This window comes from Microtus pennsylvanicus, chromosome 7 (genome assembly GCF_037038515.1).
Source record: "Microtus pennsylvanicus isolate mMicPen1 chromosome 7, mMicPen1.hap1, whole genome shotgun sequence".
NCBI lineage: Eukaryota > Metazoa > Chordata > Mammalia > Rodentia > Cricetidae > Microtus > Microtus pennsylvanicus.
Window position 1 is genome coordinate 35,975,428 of NC_134585.1, and position 27,669 is coordinate 36,003,096.

At 43.4% G+C, this 27,669-nt stretch overlaps 1 protein-coding gene across 19 annotated transcripts in view; it reads right to left on the reverse strand.

Annotated features, from left to right (window-relative positions):
• Dst (dystonin) overlaps nt 1-27,669 on the reverse strand; it is a 397,254-nt gene that overhangs the window by 274,262 nt on the left and 95,323 nt on the right. For 4 of the 19 annotated variants that reach the window (XM_075980538.1, XM_075980537.1, XM_075980531.1 and 1 more), the window contains exon 1: nt 25,937-26,144. The exons of 13 other annotated variants lie outside the window; for them this stretch is intronic. In XM_075980538.1, coding sequence (XP_075836653.1) covers nt 25,937-26,027 — 91 coding nt within the window. In that variant the 5' untranslated portion in view covers nt 26,028-26,144. Of the gene's footprint in view, nt 1-25,936; nt 26,145-27,669 lie in introns of those variants that run through there. 2 more of the 19 variants (XM_075980535.1, XM_075980534.1) reach the window with 1 other exon arrangement.

Below are 27,669 nucleotides of genomic sequence, written 5' to 3' on the forward strand. Positions count from 1 at the left end.
TGTTACAAGGAAAACTCCAATCTGTTTAGCCAAAAATAAGTGCACTGTTTAAAAGGAAACAAGACGCAGACCCATTCAGACTGAAAGACCTTTCACAAAGGGCCCTACCCAGCAGGAAGCCCCAATTTCCACTGCTGAAGTTAAGTGAGCAGACCCAGCAGACCAAGAGGGAAAGAAAATGGTGGAAAGTGTTTCGCAGTCTCTGGTGGATGACAAGATCTCATCTTGACACAGGGAAGAAAAACCCCAGAGGAAAACTAGATCTTCTCCCTGAGCACCAGAACTACATGCTGCATTTCTCCGGTCTCTCATTTTTCTGAAGGAAAATGAAGGGCACACCATTCCCACAGAAACAAAATAATGCACCCATCAGAACTCTTGCTTTCTAACAGCACAGGCTAAAGAAATGGGCTGCTATGAGGTCCAATTAATTTAAAAGTTCATTTTGAAACTATGAAACAAATCCATCTATACACAGGATATTACTCATCACTTGCAATTAAGAAAACCAAGAAAGGAGGAAAAAAGAATAATGAAAAAGGTAAAAAAGAGAAAGTTGTTTTTTAAAAAAAGAAAGACATGTAGAACCCATCAAAAGAATTTTATGTGAACTACTAGAAATATCTGCTTGGTGAAAACCCACTACTGACCTGTCAAAAGTCTTCATTATAGCAAGTCACAACCTAGTGGTAAGCTTTAGATACCTTAATTTTAACTTGGCTTTCTTTGTTTGCTTACAAGTGAAATTAGTCTCAAATAACTGCTAAGAACGTTAAGTGAAACCATTTTGTGTAACCTGAAAAACATTTTTATGTGACTGGAAATAATGTAGGGCCTGCCTCAAGGCAGGAGGCCTCAGAAGCAAGCTCTGATAGCTACCAAAGCAGCCCCAAGGTAACTCAGATGAGAGGCAAGTCCAGGCCTTGCTATACTAATAAATTAACCTTAAGGTGGCACTGGTAGCTAGTGAACCAGTCCTGAGCTGTGAGCTCCACTACCAAAACTACCTCCCAATGAAAAGATATAAGCATCAGAACTTTGGAAGTGGTCCCTAGTGCCATGCTCCTGAGACGCAGTACCTGGAGCCTCTGAACTCATATCCATCAGGAGGACTCTGAAACTAGCCTCTGTGTGTGGCCCTCGCTTTGGCAACCTTCAACTTCTACTATGACCCTATTATACAAATCAAGTCAATATACCACATACACGGACCGAAAGACAAAAACCATATGGTTACCTCATTAGATCCAGAAAAGGCCTTTGATCAAAAGTCTTGGAGACGACTAGGGAAACAAGGGACATACCTCAACATAATAAGGGCATTTTACAACAAGCCCACAAGACAACAGAAACAGGGAGAAATTCAAAGTATTTCCACTAAAACAGGGAGGAAGACAAGAACATCTACTCTCTCCATACCTATTGAATACAGTTCTGTCAGTCTTAACTAGAGCAATAAGACAGCTTAAGACCAAGGGAAATAGAAAAGGAGGAAATCAAAGTATCTTAACTTGCAAATGATATGATTTTATAAAATGAAAACACCCTAAGAACTCCACCAGGAAACTTCTATAGCTGTTAAACACTTTCAGCAAAGTAGCAAGATACAAAATTAACACGCAAAAGTCAGTACCTTCCTATTTACAAACAACAACCTGTCTGAGAAAGACCAGGGAAGTGGAGTCTCAAAACAAATAAAATATCTTGGGATAACTCTAATCAAGCAAGTAAAAGATGAGTATAATAAAAAAAAAATTGAGAAACTGAAAAAGACATTAGAAGAAAAGACCTCCCATGATCATGGATCAGTAGGATTAATATTGTGAAAACGGCCATTCTACCAAAAGTAATTTACAGATTCAATGCAATCACAATGAATTCCAACACAATTCTTCACAGAAATTAAAAAAAAATCAACCTCATATAAAAATACAAAACTATAAACAAACAAACATTAACAAAACAAAAAAAACAAGACAGTTAAAACAATTTTAAATTTAACTACGGACACAATAAACAATATGGCATTGGCATTAAGACATGATGATCAATGGAACTGAAGTGCCAAACGTAAGTCTGTACACCTATGGGCTCCGCTTTTTGACAAAGTAGTCAAAATATACACTGGAGAAGAGACAGCATCTTCATCAAATGGTGCTGGTCACACTCGATAGTTGTGTGTGGAAGAATGCCAAATAAATCCTAATTTATCACCTGGCACAAAACCTAATACTACTTATGCTGCTAATGAGACAGAATGGAATGACGCCTACTGCCATACGGCTATATTCACAGATTAGTGTCTCACTCAGCCCTCATCAGAGGTGCTTCCTATAGTAGACGGGAAACTAACATAGAGACTCATAACTAGACAATATACCAGACTCAAAGCCCTTACTCCTACCCCAGCACTCCACCCAAACACACACACACACATACCCTGTCATGATGCAGAGCCTGACACCATAGAGCAAGTGAGGTAACACTGAAACAGCTGACTCTAAAAGCAGATTATAAAACACCGTGACTATCTGATTTCTTACCTCATCGCTCAAAGCTGATTCAAATGGTAACAAGTATATAGAATGAAAAGCACTCCTAAGACATATAGAATTTGTCTTAGTCTATTAACAAGTGCTTGCTGGCATCTAAGTAAACAAACTTTTAGGACATAACGATTACTTCATACAATATTAGTTTACTGAAATTTATAGTGTCATCTCCTGACTGAAAAACTAAGAAAACATAATTTACTTCATTGTTCTTTCCTCGGCTTTCCACAAGGATTCAGGATTGTAAGAGAATGTTTGTACAGTGCTGAATTTTAATCAAAGGGAAAACCTTTGGGTAGGAAAATAAACCCCATAAAAGGAACACTGCTTGACCCACAGATACCACAGTCCTTTCTCCCTCAAACTGCTGTGGCAAGGGCTCTCCCAGAACAAAGGGAAGGCAGTGTGAAATCTATGCATGTGTGCACATGTGACTGTCATGACCCACGTACACAGACCACACCGAAGGGGAACTAAAGAAGTTCAATCTCTGTATGTGAATCCTCTAAGCCAGTGTTGGCACAAACTCTGCTTCCTGACAGAAGGCCTTTGTGTCCCATCCTGCTATGTGAGACTCACAACTGTCAGCTGACTAGTTCCACTTCTGTGTCCCCACTTAACTGGATTCAATTAAAAATTATGAGGTGAACACTGAGTCACAGGAAGTAAGCTGTTAAGGAATTGAGGAAGGGCGAAGAACAGAAAATGCTCAGGAAAAGCGCATGCGTTCACGCACGCGTTGTAAAACGACACCAGTGCAACAGTCTGTCAGAGAAGAGAGATACCTGTTTTCCACAGCTCCCCTAAAGGTCCCCACTGCATACTGAGGAGGCTGTGGCCATGCCATGTGGATTCAAGAGTGAGCAGAGACCCTCTACATAGCCACACATCTACACCCCTAATGGATCCTAAGACTATGGCTCAACTACATAGCAACAAAATGGTTTGGAAATCACTCTGGCAGTCGGTTCACTGAGAAGCCTTATCCATGGACAAGCCCAGGAAGGAACCCCTTCCACATGTATGGGTGAGGTACTGGCAGGTCGCAGGCAGGCCTTGCATTCCCAGGTAGAGCACTCTGTCTCCTTTAACTTTTGTTCATAAACTTACTCTAAGTAGGAGAAAGCCCCTGTAACAATAAACCTTTGTTTTTGTGTTTACAAGCTTCTTAGGCTCTTCTGACCACATCTAAGTGTGACTTGTTAGCAATAATGTTCACATTTAATTTTTAAAATTCTCTTACACCAAAAATCTTGTCCTCAGACTGTTCTGAAAACCAAATACTAAGGTGACTTGAGAAACTCTGTGAAGGACTAGCCTACTGAGCCTGTCAGACTCCTGACCTGCAGAAAATCTATGTAAGGAAGTGTGGCTTTAATCCCTTTCTCCAAATAGGCCAATGAATTGATAAATGGGTCCCTAAACGAAGAGCACTACTAGGTAGCTGAAAACCCTAACAACGACTATCAAGTTTTCACTCAATAGAGCTTCCATTCGAGAGCTTTCCTCCTCTGACCACCTTGAATAAACAAGAGCGAAAATGGTTCTAAGACAACGTCACAACTTAAGTCATTTCAGAAAACAGAACAGACTGTTTCAGAAGAACCTGAGACCCTGGCCCCCCCCGCCGCTGTCCAAAGTTTGATCTTACCTTAGACACACACCCCTGCACGCCCAAAGTTTGATCTTACCTTAGACACCCCCGCTCACCGCACACCTGAAGTTTAATCTTACCTTACCTGAGAAGGACAAAACAATGTTCTTTATATGTGTGGGGGACAACTATCTACAGCGCAGCAATTTACGACCTCCCATGGAATACTGCGGGGGAAGTATTTCTTCTTTCCATAGCCTTGCTGTTTTCCTACAAAGCCCCCACTCAAAATCTCAAATCACTACTCCTGTGAATATTCTCGCCCTTTCTTTATTCATAATAGCAAAATACAGATCTGTCAAACTTGTCCTATTTTGTTAAGTCGATGTTTACAGACTAAAGGAAACCATGGTGATTTTTTGGAAGAGCTCAGATAACACCTCTGGTCTCCACCACGAGGAGCTGGACTATAAGAGGTGGTTTACTAGACATCTCTGACTTTCTGCGGCAGGTAAAACAAGTCTGCCTAAGATCCAACTCTTACAAACACATGACCTTTCGTTATGTTGAAATGTGTTACCCCATGTGGCAAAAACATCTTTGCAAATGCAATCAAGTTAAAGACCTTGCAATGGGGAGGCTCTTGGAGGAGCCTGATGGGCCCGAAGTAGTCTCAAGGGTCCTCATAAGAAGAAAGGAAGAAGGTACCATGAGCAAATGTCTGACAATGGGGCAGAGAGAAGATGTGGCCAGGAGCCAAGCAATGAGTTATTTCTCGAAACTAGAAAACCAACCTGTAACGTCCAGAAGGAACTGTTGCTGACACCTTAGCGCATAGTGGACTCCTGCCTCTAACCATGTGATAATAAGTCTGTGTTGTTCCAGTCCCCGCATGGATGATGAATGGTAGCCACAGCCGGAGGAAGCCGATACCATTTCCTTCTGGAGAAAAACGGCCGGATTTAAAAGAACTACTGCTTTTATGAAAAGAATAGAAGGAAGAAATTCAAATTTCAGTATGGTGCTATTAGCTTGGGTAAAACACTGCATTTTCATAGTTTAGGTGACAGGTCCTCAGAAGAAGAGTGTAGTCGAGCTTTTCTTTGGGCTACCAGTTCACAAAAAAAAAAAAAAAAAAAAAAAACGACATGGAGATTTACTATTAATTATGAAAGCTCAGCTGACGCTTATGTTTGTTTCTAACTAGCTCTTATAACTTAAATTAACCCATTTCTATTAATTTACTTTCTGCCTTGTGACCTTATTACCTCATCTCTGTAGTGTCCACCCTGCTTGCTCTGCGTCTCCTGGCATCTCCGTCCTCTCTGCCCTAAAAGTCCTGCCTATCGGCCATTCAGCTTTTTATTAAATCAACAGAGTGACACATCTTCACAGTATACAAAAAGATTATTCCACAACAGTTTAGGCTTGTTCCTAACTAGTTCTTACAACGTACATTAACCCATATTTTTAATCTACGTTCTTTTGTATGACTCAGTTGCCTTTCCTCTGTACTCCCCCTCTTGCCTTCTCTCCGTCCGGCTGCCAACTCCACCTTTCTTCTTCCCAGATCTCTCTCTCTGCCCAGAAGTTCCTGCTATCCCTCCTACCCAGCTATTGGCCGTTTAGCTCTTTATTAAACCGACCACAGTGAGACATCTTCACATAATGTAAAGGAATATTCCACAACAGACCACAGGTCTTGAAACAGCAACACACATTCTCTTTCTAGGATTAAACACGCCTGGCAATTCCATATTCGTGGGTACCATGGTTTGAAAAGTGGGTCATCTCTCAAATTAAATGCATGTACAAAATGACAACTCATTCTCCTTGACTAGTTTAAGACATACTGCACCGTCAATCAGACATGCTGACCCTCCTCCAACTCAGAATTCACTAATGCAATCCCAGCCAAAACCAGAAAAACTTGATATTCTGGCTTTCTTTGGGATGCTTTTACACAGAAAGGGGTCTTGATCCTAAAAATATGAAACACTCTTATAGATAACGACTGACAGCAAGGTGACTATGTGTGGCTAGTTCTACAGGTTCACTACCAACCCTCCCAACCTCTTCTCAAACTGTTCAATAAGAAAGCATGTACACAATACTGGACCTGATGCTGGTCAGCATCTAATCCTTGATTGCTACCTTCCCTCCCACCGCCTTTTTCCTCTTCAAAAGGAAATGGTACAGTGGTCTTAACTCTCTGTACCCAGAGTCTATTAACATGACCGACACACCATCGTCAAGTAAAGTATCTCAGACTCCTAACTCAGGTATCAGAACAAGAAACACTGCTCAGCTGGGTCTGTTTCTCCAGGTGTAGGAGGCATGGAAGTCTTGTGCTCACAGATGAGCACTAAGGGAAGCAGGAATGTTAAACACACAGAAGTGTCCTTGCAAAGGGAAAGACACCCACTCAAAGGCTAAGAAACAGATATGGTTAATAGACTGGTGACTTTTGCTCTAAGAGTGGCTGAGACCACACCAGATCTTCCCCAAGACCCTTATGCTGAGCTTGTCGATCTAGAAAAACCATCTTTACAGAAGGCGGAAATATAGGCAATCTACAGAACCCATCTTTATCAAAGATGTCACATGTATTTTACAAAGACTTTTGATATAGTCACATCTTAAGCTTTATGGTGCACACAGGCTTGACATAATTATCACTAGGGAAGTTTCCATCAAATCGTGCTTTGCTTAAATATGCCTAAATTAAATTCCTCAGACTCAAGTTTGAACCAGCACTAGCTACTGAGCTGAACTATTTCCTTGCCTCCCCAACAGTTACTCTGCTGGCTGTGGTGGTCACAGAGACCCTGGCATCCAGGTCATTCACAAGACCCATCCAAAGCACATGGAAGTTCTAAAGGAGCTAAAACAACATCTACAGGGGAGAGGAGGAGATGGCAAGCCAGGCCGGACTCCGGGAGACACTGCTGCTCAAGGAGGGTGGTAGTGAACAGCTCAGGACACTGTCACTACTTGCGACTTAAGAGCTCTGGACCATACACAGAAATTTTCATAGCTCTCTTAGCTTCCTGTTTACAAACACCAATTTTACTTAGTGAATTGTTTAAAACAGCATATACTGGATTATAAGTAAGGAAGAAAGCAATCAGACACCTTCATTCTTGTTTGAACTTAGGATGGTTTTAATAAAGTATTTCTAACAACACAAGCTACCAAAGCTTTTTATAAAGTCAATTCTTTAAAAGCTACATTAGAAAATGGTCTAAGAAAGAACTCTTTACACAGTTCTTGCTAAGTGTGTATTAAGCCGTAGGCACTGGAGTTGTGTTCAAGGATCCCTGCTATATGCTGGGCCTTCTGTGAGGACTTGGTTAAGGTCTCAATGAACAAACTGAACACTGTCCTTGCCTTCGGTGCTCACAGGCCATTGTCAGTTCTTCTCTTATGAACCACCTATTGAAGTCCCCGGTCTGTTTTTCACTGAAGACAGAATCACTATTCTTGCAGATGTATGTAAACATTTCCTAGACTGAGGACACTGGCAAACATTTTATGAAGTTAAAACTGGAACAAGCCACAAAATAAGTCTAAAGGATCTACTGATCCTTTGCCTCCATCTGCCATAGCTGCTACTGTCTCATACTCAGAGCACATGACAGTAGGGTGGCCAGGTGATTAAGAGCACAGGGTCAAGCCAGGCATGACATTAAAAAACTAAAGCCCCAGCACCTACAAGGCTGAAACAGGAGGATGGTGAGTTTGGGACCAAACTGAGCTAAACAGTGGGTTCCAGGCAGCCTAGGCTAAAAGTAAACTCTTGCGTCAAAAAACAAACAATGAATTTAAAGTTTACTGGCCCTAGAGAGCCTTGTTTTGGATCTCAGCTCTCAATTCTTAACTTGGACCTTGGGCAAGGATTCAAATGTTGATGTAACTCAATTTATCAAGTGCAAAACGAGGATAAGGAAGCTTTAAGCGCTGCTTCAAATACCACTTGGAGGAAGACATAATCCACAAATAGCACTTACACTAAGTCCAGCAGGTAGTGCGTGTCCACCAAGCGCATGTGCAACAAGCACATGTATTTACAGGGCTATAGTAGAGTGAGCTCCTAACAACTCCAGAGGCTTGCCAAACTACCAGAACCGTGTCAGCCCTTGTTAAACACAGACATCATTCAAAGCCAAACAACACAGACCTACACTTAATGAGCCAAATTAGAAACAATGATACAAGTGCCAACTCACCTAATTGTTTTACGACCTGTCACCTCTGCGGAGGTGGCATCGAGCTGTCCTATCTGTATGCTAAAACACTTCATGGCAGTACCCTGCTCTTAGCTGGTAGCATAACTGAGCTGCCTGATATTGGCCATAGTAAAAATATTCACATGATGGAAATGAGCCAAGGACATACATCGAGACGATTTTTCCGTGAAGAAGTGGCTATCACATATTCACCAGCAAAACCCTGCCTATCAAAGTGAATATTATAATAAAATACTCTATTATTTTTTAATTTCTCTCTTTTTCAGAAAGGAAAAGTTGGTAGAGGTGAGAACAAAGCCACAGTTGTCAGTCAACTAGAAGTTTCTTTTTCTCCTGTGTTGTTTTGTTTTGAGACAGTTGGTGTGGGCCAGCCAGACTCTGGCTCCTCCTGCCTTGGACTTCCGAGTACTAGGATTACAGGCCTACACCCCCATGCCCAGCTAATCTCAGATTTCATTTCAAAGCCATGTCCCTAAAGGACCACAGAACTTTGGCAATAACTGCACCAGACAATGGCTTTGCCTATTTTTTACCACCAAAGTCTGAGACATTTGGTATTCCTTATAAATAACAAGGCCTATCAGCCAGGGATCAATATGAAGGTAACCTTAATAAATAAAATATCAGTGCGTGCCAAACTGTCATTAGATATAGTCACACACCTCTCCAAATTGTTTGGACCTTTTGACATTTCTTAACCCACGTCAGTATCAAATAGGCCTGTAGTTACTCCAGCTGAAATACAAGACTAACTTTCAAACAGCCAACTGCCTTCCATTTGCTTGCTGCATGTCCTGTCGGGACCTGGTATAACGCATGCGTGAAGAATGTGTTCAAAGTGACCAGACAAACGAACGCTTCAGTTCACAACGTGAAGGGTGACGTGACATTTCTATACTCAGAATGAAGCTTGAAAGGAATGGGTTGGCTGGACCTTCAGGACTTACTGGACTTATTCAGAACCAGGGAGATAGACAGTACAATGCCTGGGCACTTCAGGAGTGCAAGGGCGGAGGGAAGCATAATTAAGTATTAAAAGCACCACCTAGAGATGAAAACGCCTGGGCTATGGTTACAACTCTGGTACCAACAAGTGCCAGGAGCATCACTTTCAGACTCAAGAACGCAGGTGCTAAAATGCATCATCCCATGACTGGCTCTGCCACAACTCAAACAAATATGCTGCCAGACACCACAGTAAGAACCACTGCTCTGCCCGCCCTACTGTGATAATAGCGAGTTCTTATTAAACTGACCCAAATTCAATGATCACACAGATAGAAATATTAAAATCAGTCATATCTCCGAGACAAATGGATCTCTGAGGTTGAGGCCAGCCTGATCTACATAGTGAGTTCCAAGATAGCCAGGGCTACACATAGAGAGACCCCGTCTCAAATAACAAACAAAGAACAACACAGTAAAGAAAATCATGATTTTACGTGTGTGTGTGAGCCTGTTGGCTTTTTAAGAAGAAAAGGGGCTTCTATCATGGGCAAGCCAAGGCAGCAGGTACAAGGCTGATTGTTCTTTAAATAACTATGAATACAGATAACATACATGTGATCACAAATTTTGGACAGTGGACAAGAGAAAGCACAGATGATCTCTGAGAAAAGGGAAACAGGCAAGCTTGCCCTGCTATTACCCCAAGCTGACTCATCACTGGGGAGTTTCCAAGCTCTAGTTCATAGGAAACATGGGGTAAGGACATGGGTGATGGTAGTCTCCTTCAGGCGACAAAGACAGTTCATCTGAGAGGAAAAAGACAACCTGAATGTGCCAGATAGAAAACAAAACAAACTGCACAAGAGCCAACGCCAAAGACTTGAGAGGAGTTGCATCTTCCATGTTTGAGGAGTTGCACAAACCGGCAGGCAGGGAGAGACTCACTTTGCAGTCACAGGCAAGGGCCGTCAAGGAAAAGGGGAAAGCTCACAGCAGCAGCAATTTCTCAGACCCTGTCATCATTACCGTGGATGAAAGAGGGCATGAAACATCAGTTACCTGAGGCTGCTGTGTCTGTGTGGCCCCAGCAACACAGCATCAGACCACCTACGATTAAAGGAGCTAGAGATACTGGCAAGTGCTTGACAATGCTAAAGGACCTCTACACAACACTGCCAGGTAACAGGATTCTCTGCATTGCCAACAAACATGCAAAACGTCTGAGTCAGCTTGTCTATGGCCTTGGCTGTTGTCTAAGGGTACACACCCACTCAGAGCCGCTACTCAGAAAGTTTTCTGCGTTTCCGGCATTATGTTATTTCTATTTAAAACAAATCTATCTCCTCCTGATTTCACTTGTCATCCACTGTGGCAATGTTCATTTTATTTATCGTCCTATATGATAAAACTATGTGCCACAAAGTAGCACAAAACTTATGTGCAAAATTTATGCCCAAAGTGAAGTAATCTATATACTGCTTACACATTCCAGAAGCTGCTGCACATCTGAACTTGGCAGCTTTACAGCTGACAGTTTAGTTACTGCATTTAAAGGCAGCCAGTTAAGAAACCCTCACTAGAAGAAATTCACTTACTCACCTTTTCAAATATGTACGTTAGACATTTATAACATGCAAAGGATCACAAGAGCAGTGGATATATTTAAATGATTTACCTATTTCCCATGGTTTCTCAAAATTCAAAAGTATTCCATCCTCTATTTCATAACACAACTTTTAAATGCAGAATGAGCTTTCTCATGTCCCTTTTATATCTCTACATCATCTCTTAAATCTGGTATCTTCCTTTTAACTCCGAGGTTCATTTTTACTCCAAAGAAACATAGATCTTCTAAAAATCCCTCATTCCTTCTTGTGAGGGTGAAAAGCTTCAGGAAGCGAGATATGGGCACAGACACACTGGCCTTGCTAGTGGTCACAGAAAGTTACTCTCAGAGTTTGTTTTTGTTTTTTCCACTCGTTTGTTCAGCCCTGTTACTGTCCCACTATTCATCTCGCAGGCGTCCCCAACAAACCTCATGAGATCTCCTACGGAAAAGTAACATCAGCTTCGTCCATCTCTGTGGCTTCCACAGTGCTCCGAAAATAGCTCATATAATTTTTAAATATATAAATGAAAAAAATGAAGTTGAATAAGCAAAGTAACCAAGCATTGGAAAGATGGAATATCTTAGAAACCAACATGACATTTGTCTGTTTCGCTCACGTCAGCATCATCTCAGCATCCTGGACGACCTCAAAAAGAGCCAGGGAGCATGTCACTAAGTCCAAGCCTGATGATAATAGCTGAGGCCACTGACAACCGCCTCAACTGTAATCAACCGCACAAGCTGTAGGACGGTAAACTGTCGATGACGGTGCCTGGTGGCCTGGTCAGTCGATGTCACTTATCCCCCACATCCTGCTTACAAACTGTACCTGTCAGGATCACATGAACGAGGGTGGGAGACACACCTCGGTTGCTCAAGTGCTTGCTGTGCCAGCATGAGAGTCTGAGCTCAGATCCTCAGTACCCAACTATTAACAGTGGGTAATTCGAGAACGAGAGTATTTTTTAATCTCTATATTTGACATTTTAAAACAAGTATATATTACTTATGGGATAAATATAAACACCACTGCAAGTCAAATAGAAAGCTCAAAAGAATTATCATTTATACACACATGATATACTGCGAGCTGCCAGCAGACTCCTTCCTGAGAGTCTTGTGGTATAATTAGCGCGTGTGTGCAGTCTGATGTCGGGTGTCACCCTCGGTCTCTATTCTTTTGAGGTAGGGCTTCTCACTGAACCCAGAGCTCTAGACTCTGCCTGTTTCCACTTCCTCAGCCCTGGAGTTGGAGACGTTGCGCTGCTGTTCCTAGCTATAAGTGCTTAGTAACGCTTGAAAACTACTGTTTCCATTTTTTACTCAAATTCTGTTAAGTTTTTCCCTAAAACCTCCTACTGTCAAAAACTTGCCAGTTGCCTCTAACACGCCAACGGACTCAGATGTGGAAATTGACTGTGAGCTGTAAACTACCCTTATAAGTTCAGTTATAGGGGCTGGGGACACAATCAGTGGTCGTGAGTGTGTCCTGCTCTTCCTGGGAACCCAAGTTCGGTTCCCTGCACCTACTGGGGCAGCTCCCAGTCGCCTGCCTGGAACTCTAGATTTCCACCTCATTTTTATCTGGGTTTCTCAATGAACCCAGAGCTCTGGGGATCCCATTCCTCTGGACACTGTGGGGACTGCATGCATGTGCACAAATCCAAATACAGGCACACATATGAACATAATAAAAATAAAGTGGAGCTATCACGAACCTTTAAAGGTCTGCCTCCCAACTACCCCAGAATCAGCAAGAGATGAGCTCCCCACCCCCTCTGTGCTGGCTTCCCATCTTCATGCTCCACATACATTCACACACAACACAGGCTATCTGCGGTGAGCACGAGCCCAGATCGTCACCCCTCCCTGCCAATCCTGCTCTCTGCAGCGTTAAAGAGCTCAGGCCAGAGATGATCATATTCCTCTCCAACAGTCTCTGTCTGTCCTGATCCAGAGCAGATGGGAAGCATCCAGACTATAGCATGTCCTCAGGAAGCAAGCTATGGGGAAGAGTGACATAATGGGAGTGGCCATTGGCCTGGACACGCCTTCCGAAGCCTAGCTCTTAGAGCTCAGGTGGAATGGAACAGCCACCCCATCAGAGAACTACAGACAAACTACCACTCGGCCCTGCAAAGTGGGAGTATTTTTAAACGCATGGCATAATTTCTATTTATACTGAATACAATCTACCGTTTAGAGCTCCAAAACACGGATACGCCTGCTGCTTGCAACTTGTCGCCAATGGCGCTTTAACTACATCAACATCCAATGGACGCTGAACCTCAGCGCTGCTCTCAACGCGCACACACACACAAACACACAAACATGGAGAACATCAGCTCTCACCGCGCACACACACACACAAGCACGGAGAACATCAGCTCTCACCGCACACACACACACACACAAACACGGAGAACATCAGCTCTCACCGCGCACACACACACACACACACACAAACACGGAGAATATCAGCTCTCACCGCGCACACACACACACAAACACGGAGAACATCAGCTCTCACCGCACACACACGCAAACAGGGAGAACATCAGCTCTCACCGCACACACACGCAAACAGGGAGAACATCAGCTCTCACCGCACACACACGCAAACAGGGAGAACATCAGCTCTCACTGCACGTGCACACACACACACACACACACACACACACACACACACACGAACATGGAGAACTGCAGCTCCCACTGCGCACACACACACACACAGAACAGCAGCTCTCACCACACACACACACACACACACAAACACACAAACATGGAGAACATCAGCTCTCACCGCGCACACACACACACAAGCACGGAGAACATCAGCTCTCACCGCACACACACACACACACAAACACGGAGAACATCAGCTCTCACCGCGCACACACACACACAAACACACAAACATGGAGAACATCAGCTCTCACCGCGCACACACACACACAAGCACGGAGAACATCAGCTCTCACCGCGCACACACACACACACACACACAAACACGGAGAACATCAGCTCTCACCGCGCACACACACACACAAACACGGAGAACATCAGCTCTCACCGCACACACACGCAAACAGGGAGAACATCAGCTCTCACTGCACGTGCGCACACACACACACACACACACACACACACACGAACATGGAGAACTGCAGCTCCCACTGCGCACACACACACACACACAGAACAGCAGCTCTCACCACACACACACACACACACACACACACACGGAGAACATCAGCTCTCACCACACACACACAAAGTATATAGATTTTGGAACCCAAAATCCCATTAAACAAAAAGTAAGCCGCATTTCTTCTTAAACATGGGCCTCTAGCAACAACTCCAGAACATTCAAATGCCATTTGTTTAAACCGAGGCTATCCACCCTACACTACTTACAATCTATACTAGTAACAGAATAACAGCTTTGAGTGTCGATAAGGATGGGCCACGGTTATTTAGAGGAAGAAAATGACCATGCAGCAGAACCCCAGTCTCCAGCTAGCCACTCAATCAGTACATGTGACAGGAGCCCAAGTCCCTCGGCTATGAAACTTAGGCACATGCACCAAGGAGGTACTGTCAGGATTCGGCTGCACCAGACACACGGTGGCACAGCAAGTACAGAAGATGCTATTGCTGCTATGACCACTACTTCAGACTGACACATCCATGCTGAAAATGCCTCGTGCCACCTTTACCTGTTTGCTGTGCCATGACCAACAGCTACTTCTCATTACTAAACCCTCAGATCTGCTCCTGCATTTGGGGCACAACAGCATCCTCTAAACCGGAGCATAACATTTTTGGCTTAATAATGGCTGACAAGCAACATCTTCCTGCCTTTATAGAAATATTTACAAAAACACCAGGACATTATTTTCCGACAATGGAGGAGAGAAGTGTAGCATCATTCTGTCCAAATTAAATGAGAAAAATCTTCTGTGCCCACAATAGCCCCTTGCACAGGCAACACAAAGCCTCTCCTGCCCACCTTCCTTCAAAGGTCAGCTCCACCATGGAACCTTAAGATTCTCAGGTCCCTCTTGTGTAGACCTGGATCCTCCCTTTCTCCCCAAACTCAGCTCTGTGAAGAGGCCCCTGACCTGACCCCTTCTGTGGGCTCCACTTTCCTGGCACAGCCTCCAAGCTTAGTAACTCAAGTACCAGAATTATCTGCAGGCTCCATCTTGGTGAGCAGCTCTTGTCCCTGCTCCAAGCGTTTTGTGTCTCCCCAGGCTTTCTACGGAAATATCAAGTATAAAGCAAAATGCACTAGAGAAGGGGTTCTATTATATGCTAATTTGTCCACATGAAACATAATCAATTAACTCCTGACTAGAATTAGGAGAAAAGCTGGAAGCAGCGCTCCTTGAATGTTTTCAGGGGAAGGCTAATTATGAAGTCACCACATTTACCATGTCATTCTCCTTCTGCCTAAGCGCACATTTCCGTTTCCATGCACCCTTTTACGCTGGAAGAGATTGGGATTTAAGCATGTGCGTATTTTTCTACGAAACAGTGGCATGATCCTTGTATTTTGGTTCTTGTAACTTTCTTTTTCTTTTGAGACAGGGTCTCACCACCATATAGCCCAGGCTAGACTCAAACTCAGGATCAACCTCTGGAGTATTGGGATTATACAGGCAGGGGAACCACATCCCGGACAATCTAGACTCTTCCAATCCTGCTTTACACCCACCAAAAACATTCAGAGAAAAAGTATAAAGGTCAAAAATTATCTGCATGGCATTCAAATACTGTGAAAAAACATTCATAAGCATAAGCTCTCACTTGAAGATCATACAACAGAAAATTAAATCCTAAGGCCAGCAAGATGACCCAGGGGGAAAGGGCACCTGCTGCCACGTCTGAGAACCCGAGCTCAACCCAGAACCCACAGGATAAAAGGAGAGAACCAACTCCCACAAGGTGTCCTCTGACCTTTTGAGTACTCATGCAGTGATCCATGGCCACACAAAATAATATACGCATGCCTACAAAAGTAATGGAAGTAATAAAAATATAAATGAGTGAAAGAAAATTGTAGCCTCCACTCAAGCTTTTCATATCCTACTTTCAAACTCCCCTTGTCATATGTTACCACAAAGATCACAAAGTCAACACTCAGACAGTGCTTTAATTGCTCATCTTTTTCCTAGCAGTTCCAACGCTGATAAATACTTTAAGGACTGAGGTTCAACCCAAACATGTTACAGGAAAACTATCATAAATTTCCTCTATCTCAACTCAAATCTTAAAAACAAAATCAAACATGATCATCAACTGAAACATTATCAACTGTAAGGGGTAAGGCCATAAAACTCTGCATTCTTATGACTCTGTGTCTATCTGTGTATACATATTTACACACACACACATTCAGGCTGTTATCTAGACACAAAACCAAAACATTCCAAAAAAATTCAAGCAAGCTCTCTTCTGTATAAGTACTTCTGATTACATTTTCAGAGCAGTAATTCGGTATCTCAAGAGATGAACGTTCATGTTTCATAGGACATGGACTGCTAATTTCAGTCTACCCTTAAAATAGAACAGTTCAACTAATATTAGACTCAACTGTTATACAGCACTGTAGCTGCCAACAAACTGGATATCTGAACCGCTGCAGCCGCTTATATAGATACCGGAGCAAACTGTCAGATTGCTGAGCACTGAGCCCATACACTCTCCAAAGTAGGCACAACGTATAGTGTTCTTAGCAGAAACATAATACACAGTGCACAAAACACTGTGACCACATGAAAGAAAGAAAGAAAGAAAGAAAGAAAGAAAGAAAGAAAGAAAGAAAGAAAGAAAGAAAGAAAGAAAGAAAAAACAACTGGGCTTTGATTTACTTTAAAAACTAAAAACATCTATAAAATAGTCATTCAAAACCATTGTGGGGTGCTGGAGAGATGGCTCAGTGGTAGGAGTGCTTGCTACACAAGCATGAGGACCTGAATTGACATCCAAAGCACCTACATAAAAATCTGTGTGGCTTACAATCGCAGCGCTGTGGGCAGCAGACGGCAGGATCGCTGAAGTTCATTGGCTGCCAGTCTATTTCCAGGTTCAGTGAGACTATCTCAAGGGAATAGGGCAGAAATGATAAAGCAGGACACTCAATGCCCTCCTCCGACCTTCACATGCAGCTGTGTCCACCTGCACACACACACGTATGCACACACACACCACATACATACACCTCACATACACACAGAGAGGTGGGAGAGAGAAACACTTTTAAAAATAGACAAGGAAAAGAGGTTCGATACAAAGGACCACTGACCACTGCCTAGCACTGGTTCCCAGAACATGTAAAACAGTAAGAAAATAAAAACAACCAAATAAGAAAGCGGAGTAATGCACACTGGGTGGAGGTGGGTACTGAGTTTACCCGGCAACAGAAAGCCCCTGGGTCTGGTCTGATTGCCAGCACCACAGTCCCACAGAAAGGAAAAGGGGGAAAGACGTAAACACATCTCCAAAGGAGATACAGAAGCAGCCAGTAGATACATGGAAAGATGTTCAAGATCATCTATTAATTGCAAATTAAAACCAACAATGAACAGAGCTCAAATATGAAAGCGCAATGGCACCACCATGGCTTGAATAAAACCCTGTTGAAGTTGAATGCTCTAGCGCAGAGGTGCCAGGAGGTAGAACCCTTGCCAGTGAGGAGGCCATGGGGTCAGTGTCCTCGTTAGTGGACTGAGTAAACTGGGCCCCTCCCCTGACCCAGTAGGTTCTCCCTTCTCACTGCTCTGCTAGGATCTGAGACAGCAGGGGACCTCCTCAGAAACAGATGAGACGTGGCTGCCTGAACTCGGATTAGAACAATGAACCCAAACAGACCTTTCTTATAACTTACCCAGTCTTTTGCTATGGCAACACAAAACAGACTAAGACAAACATCCAAGGCTGGTGTGGACATGGGACGACAGAAAGTCTCAGTCACTGCTGGTGGAAACAGAAAATGGCCCAGCCACTTTAGAAGAAAGCTTAGCTGTTTCTCACAGACCTAAACTAATACCCAAGGATCCATCCCGTTCATTCCTCTGCCTCAGTGACTGGAAAGTCCACATTTAAAGCCATCCACACAAATGTTTACAGAAGCTTTTCTAAAGGTTTAGAAAAATAAAAATGAAAAGCAAGCAACATGCCCTAACTGGGCAAACAGATTTAAATGATGGGGCATTAACAAGAGACTATTACTCAGCAATAAAAAGAAATGGTACATTAGGCCAATGAAAGACAAGGTGTACAAGGCCTGGTAAGCCACACCTGCAGTCCCAATGCTTGAGAGAAGAGTGAGTCTGAGGGTGAGCTTGGGTTACACAGGTTCCAGGTCAGCCTGGGCTACATGCTAAGATCTTGTCTCCAAAAACCAACGAACCAACAAAACAAACAGAAAACCCTGAAAGATATGGGAACATTACGACATGCTAGGTGCTAGTATGACCAGGACATATACCATATGATTCTAACTGTACTGAGATCTAAAAAAAGGCCTGGAAAGATTGTTTTAAGTAGTAAACCTATTCCGTATTATTCTGTAATGGTAGACACATGGCATATTTGTCAAAACCTGCAGAAGAAAAACTACTGTAACTACGGATCGCAGTTATAACACATGCAACCATACATATCAACAGAGCAAACTCGGGACAAGGGGGCACCATACACAAAGTCATAGTTTTTTCCTTAAACCAAAATCTGTTCTAAAAGCTAAGTGGGCTTTTTGGATATTTTTGTTGTGTTTTTTGTCACAAACCAGGACCAGCTAGAGACCTGAGCTCTTGGGCACGCTCCACCCACCAGTCTGCTGTCAGATTACTTCAGTCTTTCATCTTCCCTGCTGAGTTAGTATCGTGGGATAAGTAAACTACAAAGGGCTTCGTAGGCCCCACACCAAGAATACATGGAGTCACACTGGCATGAACAGCACAGAAAGCTGAAACACTGAATGCATAAGAACATGTTTCTAATTCCCTGACACAATAGTAGCTTTGTACACGATATCTAAGGCTGGGATCCACTAGGAATATTTTCCCCCACCAGGAAAAAGAAAATCAAGACTTTGTTAACTCTCTTGGACAATTCTATCTAGGAAACATTCCAGGCACGTATCAAAGCAGCCACATGTAGTGCTGGCATTTACCAAAACTTAATACTTTTCAAGGTTCCTTCAATCTAAACATACACTAGACACACACTAAAGGTTATCTCATTTTCATAGATATCTACAAAATTAGAGTTTATAAATTAGCTAAAATAAAACAGTTCAAGTTCTAAAATCTACTGAGCATTTCAACTGAAGTCACTTCTACGTATTTGAAACTACTGTTACTTCATGCCATTTAACACACCTCAGAAGTTCTAGCTTCACTCAAAATCAGATCCTCAATAAAATATTTCCATCAAAACTGTTCTGTAGCATTTACTTGTCAAGGTAATGCCACTCAAAATGCACAGCTTATGTCAAACGTACTCTTGACATTCAGATGCAAACGCTATCACCGATAACGCCATCTCAGGAAAACTGACTCCATTAAGCCTCTGTTTTTAGGTCTGTGAAATGGCAATGGTTGTAAAGAGAACTATGGAAGTTAAAAATTCAGAGACTCCTAGTTTAGAAATCATAACCTACCAGCGCCCTCTTAACTTTTCTGCCCTCCTTATTCTCCATCCAATCCTCCACCTAGCTACAAAACTAAAGCAAATATGTGGTCCTTGGCATGGCATCTAGGCCTCTCTTCAGTATGATCCACACAAGCCTCCCTTCAATCAAAATTCCCTTATCAGTGGACTTTGGAGTCACGCCCATGGCTACCCTCTACTTCGCATTCATCCCTGAAATTATGCCTTGTCCAAGAGAACATCTCATTTGACCTTAACTATAAAGCTTTCCCTGCAGCACACACGTCCCTGCGTTGAGGTGATGATAAAGTACTTGCCTTGTGTCCTTGTGTCCACAGATGTGCCTTGCTTCCTGGCACACATTCTTTCTTAACCAATCCAGGATCACCTTCCCAAGGGTGGCCCCGCCCACACCGGGCTGGGCCCTCCTCCGTCAATAAACAGTTAATACCCCACAGACTGTCCAGAGCCCCATCTAATGGAGGCAATTCCTCAACTGGGGCTCCCTTTTCTCAGGTGTATTGATGATTTTGTTTCAAGCTGGCCAAAACTAACCAGCACATCCCTAAAGCATGAGGAGCCAGCATCGCATGAAAAGCCAGGCCCAACAGCCTGTCTCTGTAATCCCTGGGCTGGGGAAAGCAGACTCGGGTAGCTTCGTGGAGCTTACTAGCCAGCCAGTAGCCTGGCTAATGCAAGAGAATACACAGTGGATATACACCAGAGGACGACCCCACCCTCCACAAGCATGCACAGAAACACAGACGATACACACCAAAATAATGACAAGCACTCAAGAGAGTATGGGGAAGAGGGCTGTTGGTCCAAACACTTGAAGAAGCAATGCTGGACCACAGCAAAATCCTGAACTTCATCTTTGGAAGCAGGAAAAACATAATCACAGTGTTACTAAGAGCTGAGAAATGGACACAGAAGTCTAGCCTATGCTGGTCTTCCAAGTCCTCACAGAGAGAAGCATGCATGTGTGTCACAGAGGTACCTGGGTTCTTTTTAATTCACAAGAAATCACAAGCATTCTAAAAGACAAATCGTCTCCCCATCTGCAATGCTTTTACGAGGTAGAAAGTTAGGGGTTGTGCTGCACGCTCTCCCCTTTCACGCTCAGCTATGGAACTAAGAGCAAGTGAACGGACAGCCTAGCTACTCCATCTGTGTGCAGCCTCCATGACTTCAGATGTTTTCATAATCTCCAATTTCATGATGAGGCTTTGGTCCAAGCTCCTCACACAGCCCAGCTCCTGGGACCCATCAGACACAAAGGCAGAAATACAAAGGCTTCATTGCCTCACTGTAAAACAACGAGGCAATAAATTATCCTCATCACTTCTGCGTGCTGTCACTGCCCAGATGAAATTGTGGGGCCAGAAATTAAGCATCAACAAACTGCCCAAACCTAAACAAAGAACCTAAAAGTTCTTAAAAGCATGTTTTCTTTTTAAAGTACCTGGCAACAAATGTAGAGATCACCATTAAGTCGGAACAAAAGAAACAAAATAGCCAGGGTGACAGTGGAAGTTCAAAGTTCAATTATTAATAGCTAATAGGTCCTTACATTCCTGAGCTGATCCGCACTTCTCATGTCGTAAAGCAATAGCCAAGCTCTCTGGCCAATTCAAATACTCATGATTCCGTGGAAATTACGCTTTAATCAACATTATAACATTTTCATTTCATTTTTAAAGTCCTCATAGTTCAATGACACTTTCCTCTCTTCCCACAACCTTTGCTGAAGTGTAATGTACTGGGTTACAATTATTAACACGCACCCAAACTTCAAGTTTTCAATTTAGCGCAGACATTCTATCCTGTGTACCACACACTGCCGGCTGTAAAAGCCAGTCGCCATTCTTTCCTTATTCTGTACAACTATAACTTCAATTGTGTTTGTGGCACGAGATGAATTCAGTCAAAACAACAATAAAAAAAAACCAACATTTTCTTCCTTGCGGATAGGGGTGGCTGGCAGATGAAACTGAGACGGGGAAGCAGGAGGAGTAGCGACCATATTGTAACTAGTAAACGATCACATAAGAGAAGCTAAATGGCCAACTAGCAGTAGGCAAGTCTGTGTCCCTTCTGGCAAATGAAGATACTTTATATCCCTGGGCCATCCTGCCTTGAAGCTCTTGGGGGATGGGGGTTCTATTTAGTTAAGCACTGTCATCATGTTTCTCACGAACAGCTAACCTCAAGACACTCAACAAGTTAAACCCATTTTTTTTTTTTTAGCAAAACACAGACTAACACCACCTCACTCAATGTTACATTGTCATGGTGTAGCATAAAGTTCACTTATTATGTAACCGTATGCCATGAGTATAGCATGAACACAGGAAATCTGAAATCAAGCTCTGCAGAATCCTGAAGCCATCCGAAGTCGCCTAAGCAAGATCATCCCAGAATGTGCTGTACAGAGCGGAGAACTTGCCAAGGCACTGATCCTAACATTCGCCTTGCCGGAGTACCAGAGCTGGTATGCAGAAAAGAAAGCGTATTAACCAATCACACGAGCTGGTATCCAGAAAAGAGAGAACATTTACCAATCACACAGCTCTTCGAGATGTCAAAACTGAACTGAAAATGGAAACTACTGTATTCTTGCTTCCTTCAGCCACCAGAAACACAGTAATTCTACAGATACCTGTGGAGGACAGAAAACTTCACCTGTGGTCCAAATCATAAAAGGTTGTCTAGGCACTGCCGTAAGTAAATAACCGAACTGTCCACCAATTTTTACAGAGAATAATGTTCCCACATTTCTATTATTATTATTAACGTGTGGTGACAACAAATAAGTTCCAGATCACTGGCAGAATCAGTACCATGTTAGACCAAGAAACTTTAACATTTTCAAATTAATTTTCAATTAGACTAGCAAGATGTTTCAAATGACAGCAACAATCCTGGAAAACTCAGTTTGATCCCCAAAACCTGCACAAAAAGCCAGATCTAAGGAGTAGGAGGATGGGAAAGAGTGTGATAAAAATACATTGTGTGAGCCAGGCGGTAGTGATGCACACCTTTAGTTACAACATTCAGGAGGCAGAAGCAGGGGAATCCCTTAGTTCAAGACCAGTCTGGTTACAGAGGAAGTTCCAGGACAGCCAGGGATACACAGAGAAACCCTGTGTCCAAAAAATAAAAATTACATTACAATGAAAGTCTCAAACAATAAATAAAAGTACAAATAAATAAAATACTAGATGCCATACTACATATCTGCGATCCAGTGCTCCTGTGACAAGACAGTTGACATAGACACGAGAATGGCCAGAAGCTCAGATGGCCAGCTAGCCTGCAGCAGGCTGCACAGCGCACTGTGTGCACTTGCCTCAGTGGGCTGGAAGGAAGAACTGCCTCCTCCCCAAAGTTGTCCTCTGACCCTCACAACTCACACACACACGACAGATACAAACACACATCGCATGCATACTCACGCACATAACTAAGTAAAAACCACACAGAATAAAATATGATTCACACTGGCATTTTCACACTTAACATCATATAAAAGTATCTGTGTTGGGAAGACACGATCAATGACAACTCAGGCGGCAAGCAGCCCTTCAGATTAATGTGACAGCTAAGGATTTATCTATAACATTCATTTCGCTATACTTGAGAAGATGAAATCACTCTACCTTTTATACTAAGCTACTCAAAATATTTCCTATCATACAGGGAATGTACTAGATAATTTACAATAGATAGAAAGGTGCTAACATTGGCAATTTCAAATATAAACAATATTAAAGAATTATGCTTTTTTTTAAATGCCTTTATTCACTCTGATTTGGTACCAAACCAGGAATGTTTTGACTATGAATCTGTTTTACAAATAACCGGATGAGAATATGATCCAGAAAACGGCACCCGTCTTTGTAGCAAATAAATCCTAGTGTTATTCTAGTTCAGTAAACAGTTGCCTATTTTTACTCTGACTTAAAGGACCGAAGCCATACACAAGAATAGCGCACACCATGAAAACCCAGAGCTTGCTCACCACTAACACTGTCTCCAGAGGGCCTGGGATGGAGTCCTCCCAAGACTGCATGAGGACTATGCTGAACAGGCTCCCAGCTTCCAAACCCAAGACTTCTAATTCCTAACATTATAGATTACTGTAATTTTATATTTTGACAACAGGCTCATTTTGAATTTACTCCAGTTGACTCTACCACTTACCCTTACTCAACAGCTGGGCATATACCTGGCAACCCAGTTACACGGCACAGAAGAGCAAATGCACTCTTGTAACCAAAGATTTCAACCGAAATAAAAATCAAAATAACCTCTCTTCAAACTGGAACACACAATGTGTTGAACAATGCAGTATTTCAGAAAACTGAACTTGGAAAGTTTTGCAAACTGGCACTCCCTATTCAAAGCAGACAATTCTTTTCTGATTAGATCAGCCCTTATAGCCAGCCATTGGGATAATAAGTGCAGTAGTGAAGTCATCGTATTGGTCACTGATGGGAAATCAAAACTGGCTCCCAAACACATCAGGAAACAATGGCTTCCCCAGGTCTCCAGCCTTTCATAGAGTACGCTGGCCAACAAGCTTCTTTTCCTCTCCAAAACTAAGTGAAATTCGGAACATCTGTACAGCCAAATGCAATTTGATGACCTAAGCATTTCAAAACCACAAAGAGTGAGGGAAATACCCCCCTTGATTTCTGTCTGTGGAATCTTGGGCAAAATGTCTTAAGAAATTTATGTTTGAGTGCATTACTGGCAGTAATATTAGCATCAAAATGAAGTAATGAGAGATGCACAGTGGCCACTTATATTTAATTTTCTGTTATTTACCAGGACAAATAAGACAAGCTTTTAAACAAAGTCTTTTTCCTCAAGACTGGCCAAAATCAGCAGTCCGGTTATTTCTTTTTCAGTCACCTTAAATTACCCACTCACCACTGATACTGAACTTGATTGGACAAAAAAAATTAAAAATAGAAAAATTAAAAGCTGTATTTTTTCCACATATACATTGTAGACCTTCTTGACTTTTTTTACAGCCTATTTTGCAATATTTCTCTTTTTTTAACTTTCTAGGGACAGCTAAGTAAGAATATTAAAAAAAAAATAAGCAAACCTCAGTACATTACATACACAAGCAAATGCCCAGATATGAGTAGGCTTAAAATATCAGTGCACTTGCTCAGAGTGGTATTATCCACAAGAGAGCTTTGGCACAAAGGAATTCCAGTTGTGTTTACAAAAATGATATGCAAAGTCTAAGAATGCCTGTCACAGAACACATTCTAGAAAGGCATAAAACATGACTGCAGGAAGACTCTGAGCTGCAGGGAGCTCGGAAATTCTGTTAGTCAGCTTTAGATTTATATTAGTAACAGAAAACTGCATGCACTTTATTTAATTTGCAGAAACTGAGTTACTAACCCCAAGGCAAATATTCAGGAGACGCACTTGGACCCATCACAGGAAACCACTGTTAACTCTTTATTCACACACATCGGTGAGCCATCCTCACAACGGAATACGAAACAACCGTGAACTCGCAATAACACTGGTCTAGGCATACTTAAAAATACATTTCAGGAGACACAAAGACTCAACATGGGAAAGTACCATTTCCATTTTAGCTAGCATATTAACTTCAAAGTCAAAGCATTCCTAACATATATGTCCATGAGAATCAAGTTGGCACAAAATTTCCTGAACCTAAACGATCAGCAGAAAAAACATCTCAAATAGACGTCTTTATATTTAAATATATGACCAACTCTGTGATTAAAGTCTTCTTTTTATCATGATATGAAATAATTTTGGACTGCATTAAAGTTAGAATATAGTCGTAAGTAATAACTTTTTCACATAAGTACAATTTTTTTTTTAGAAAAAAAAATGATGTGGTGGTTGATGGTGTGCTCAATACAAGAACCTTTGTAGGTAGGTCAAGCCTATAGCAGGTAGGACCAGCCAGGCTTGGAAATCTCACAGAGAAGTAATGGCAACCACCCTCCTAGGAAGAATTATGGCTAGGCTTGGTGCTTAAGAGCTTCTACAAAGGAAAAGAAAACGCAAAGTGCTTCTTGGAAACAGACCTCCCCCGCCCTCCATTCCACCGCCTACCCTTAGGGCGTCTCCGAACCCTCTCCCACCCAGCTCTGTTCTGGGGTACAGGATTTCATCCAGAGCACCTGACGGTCCACAGGGCTGGTTCCGGCTGCTGTTTACTTGTGCCCACGCGGGGGTAGCTCTGATTTGGGAAAGGTAAAACGGTTCCCACCGGCCCTGCCCCGCCACGCAGCCCATCACAGGGATCTCGTACCTTTGTACCTCTCCAGGACGTCCTCGTAGGCCTGGAGGTACTCCTGCTCCTCCACGTACAGGTAGGCGGCGGGGGACAGGTACCCCGCCATGCCGGGGTCTGGGGTGCTGGCCGCGCCCGTGGGCCCGCGACCCGGGAGGGGGCGTCAGAAATCCCAGGCTGGAGGGACAGCGCGGCGGCAAGCCGGGGACGGCGACCCCAGGGAAGGCTTCGGGTGGCCGCGGGCGGTGGCGCGGGACAGGCAGCCTCCTGAGCCTGCGCCCCGGGCCACGGCGCTGCGGAGGACAGCGCTGCCCCGCCGGGATGCGCCGCGCTTCTGCGGCATCTCCGGGCTGCGCCGCAGACGCCCGCCCGGGAGGAGGAGCAGCAGCGCTGGGCTCCGGCACCGCCCTCTGGCCCGCCCACCGCCCTCCGCCCGCCGCTGGTCCCAGCGCGGTTTCTATTTGGGACCCACAACAGGTGCGGGGAAACAAAGCCCCGGGGCTAGTCCCTACTGAAGGGGCTGGAGGCTCTCCCCGTGGAAGGGGTATCGTCGACCATATTGGAAGTACTTTCCCTAGCCCATCTGACGGCATAGAGGACCAGGTCACTGTAACGGGACGAAAGGGACCGATCCGCGTCCTGGGGACGGACGTCCAGACCTGGAGGCCTCTGGAGGTGGCAGGGTGCTTCAGGGCCTGACAGTGCCTCCAGGGTCAGAGCTGCTGCAGACCAGCCGGCGGCCCCTCCCTTCTGCCCCCCAGAGCCTGCCGGCGCATCTGCTGCTGCTCTAGGAAGGACTGTCCATTCACCACAGTCCACACTACTGCCCCTCCCTCTTCCCTTGTATTATTCACTAAACATAGTACCAGCATCCACTGAGCAAAGGGGATATAGTTCTCTTAAATTTGGTTCTCCATATGCTAAAATGAGTAACTTTAAAGGAGCCCAAGATGAACCAACTGGCACTAGGCAGCTGTGGATGGAATCCTGCATCCTCATTGTGGGTCACCAGCAAGTAACTGATTATCTTCACGGGCAAGTATGGGAAGATAGTAACTAAATGAAGCTCTGAGAATAAAAGAGTTTTTTTAGTGTTAGCTACCACTATTTCCATGCATAGAAAGCCCACTCGTTAACAACCATCTGGATATATGACACTTCTCTCTAAGTCTTCCATCTCCTATTTCCTCCTTTTGTTTCTACTGGCCTCTCCCCCCTTGACTCTTCCTTCGTTGATGTTTAGTGCTATGGAATTGAAACCATCTTCTGTCAACACTATATGAGGATGAAATATGCTTGAAAAGTGATTTCTGTTAGAATCAGGGCAGGTAACTCCTCCTCGGCAACTGACCTGCTTTTATTTCCCCAAATAAAGCACCTCATCTCTCTTCTCTAGCTAGATCACTTGTCTAGCTTGGTCTCTGGTCTGAGTTTGATCCCTGCGTATAAATAAAACTCAATAAGCCGTTCTTGTGCATATTAGTTTATGTAGTAACCTTGGGACAACTTCTTGAAATGAAGAGTTAACGATGAGTTCCCACTTCCACATGTCATTCATACAGACAGCCCTCGCTGAATACACAGTAAGGCCACGGAAGGAAAAGTCCACGACTTCATCAGCAACTGACACCCAGTAGCATCCGGTTTTATGAATACAGTCAGCACATATTTTAGTGTTTTAAACTGTCCACTTAAAGAGCCAGTCAGAATGGACACAATTAGCATCTGGGGTTCAGCCTTTGCCCCAAGCA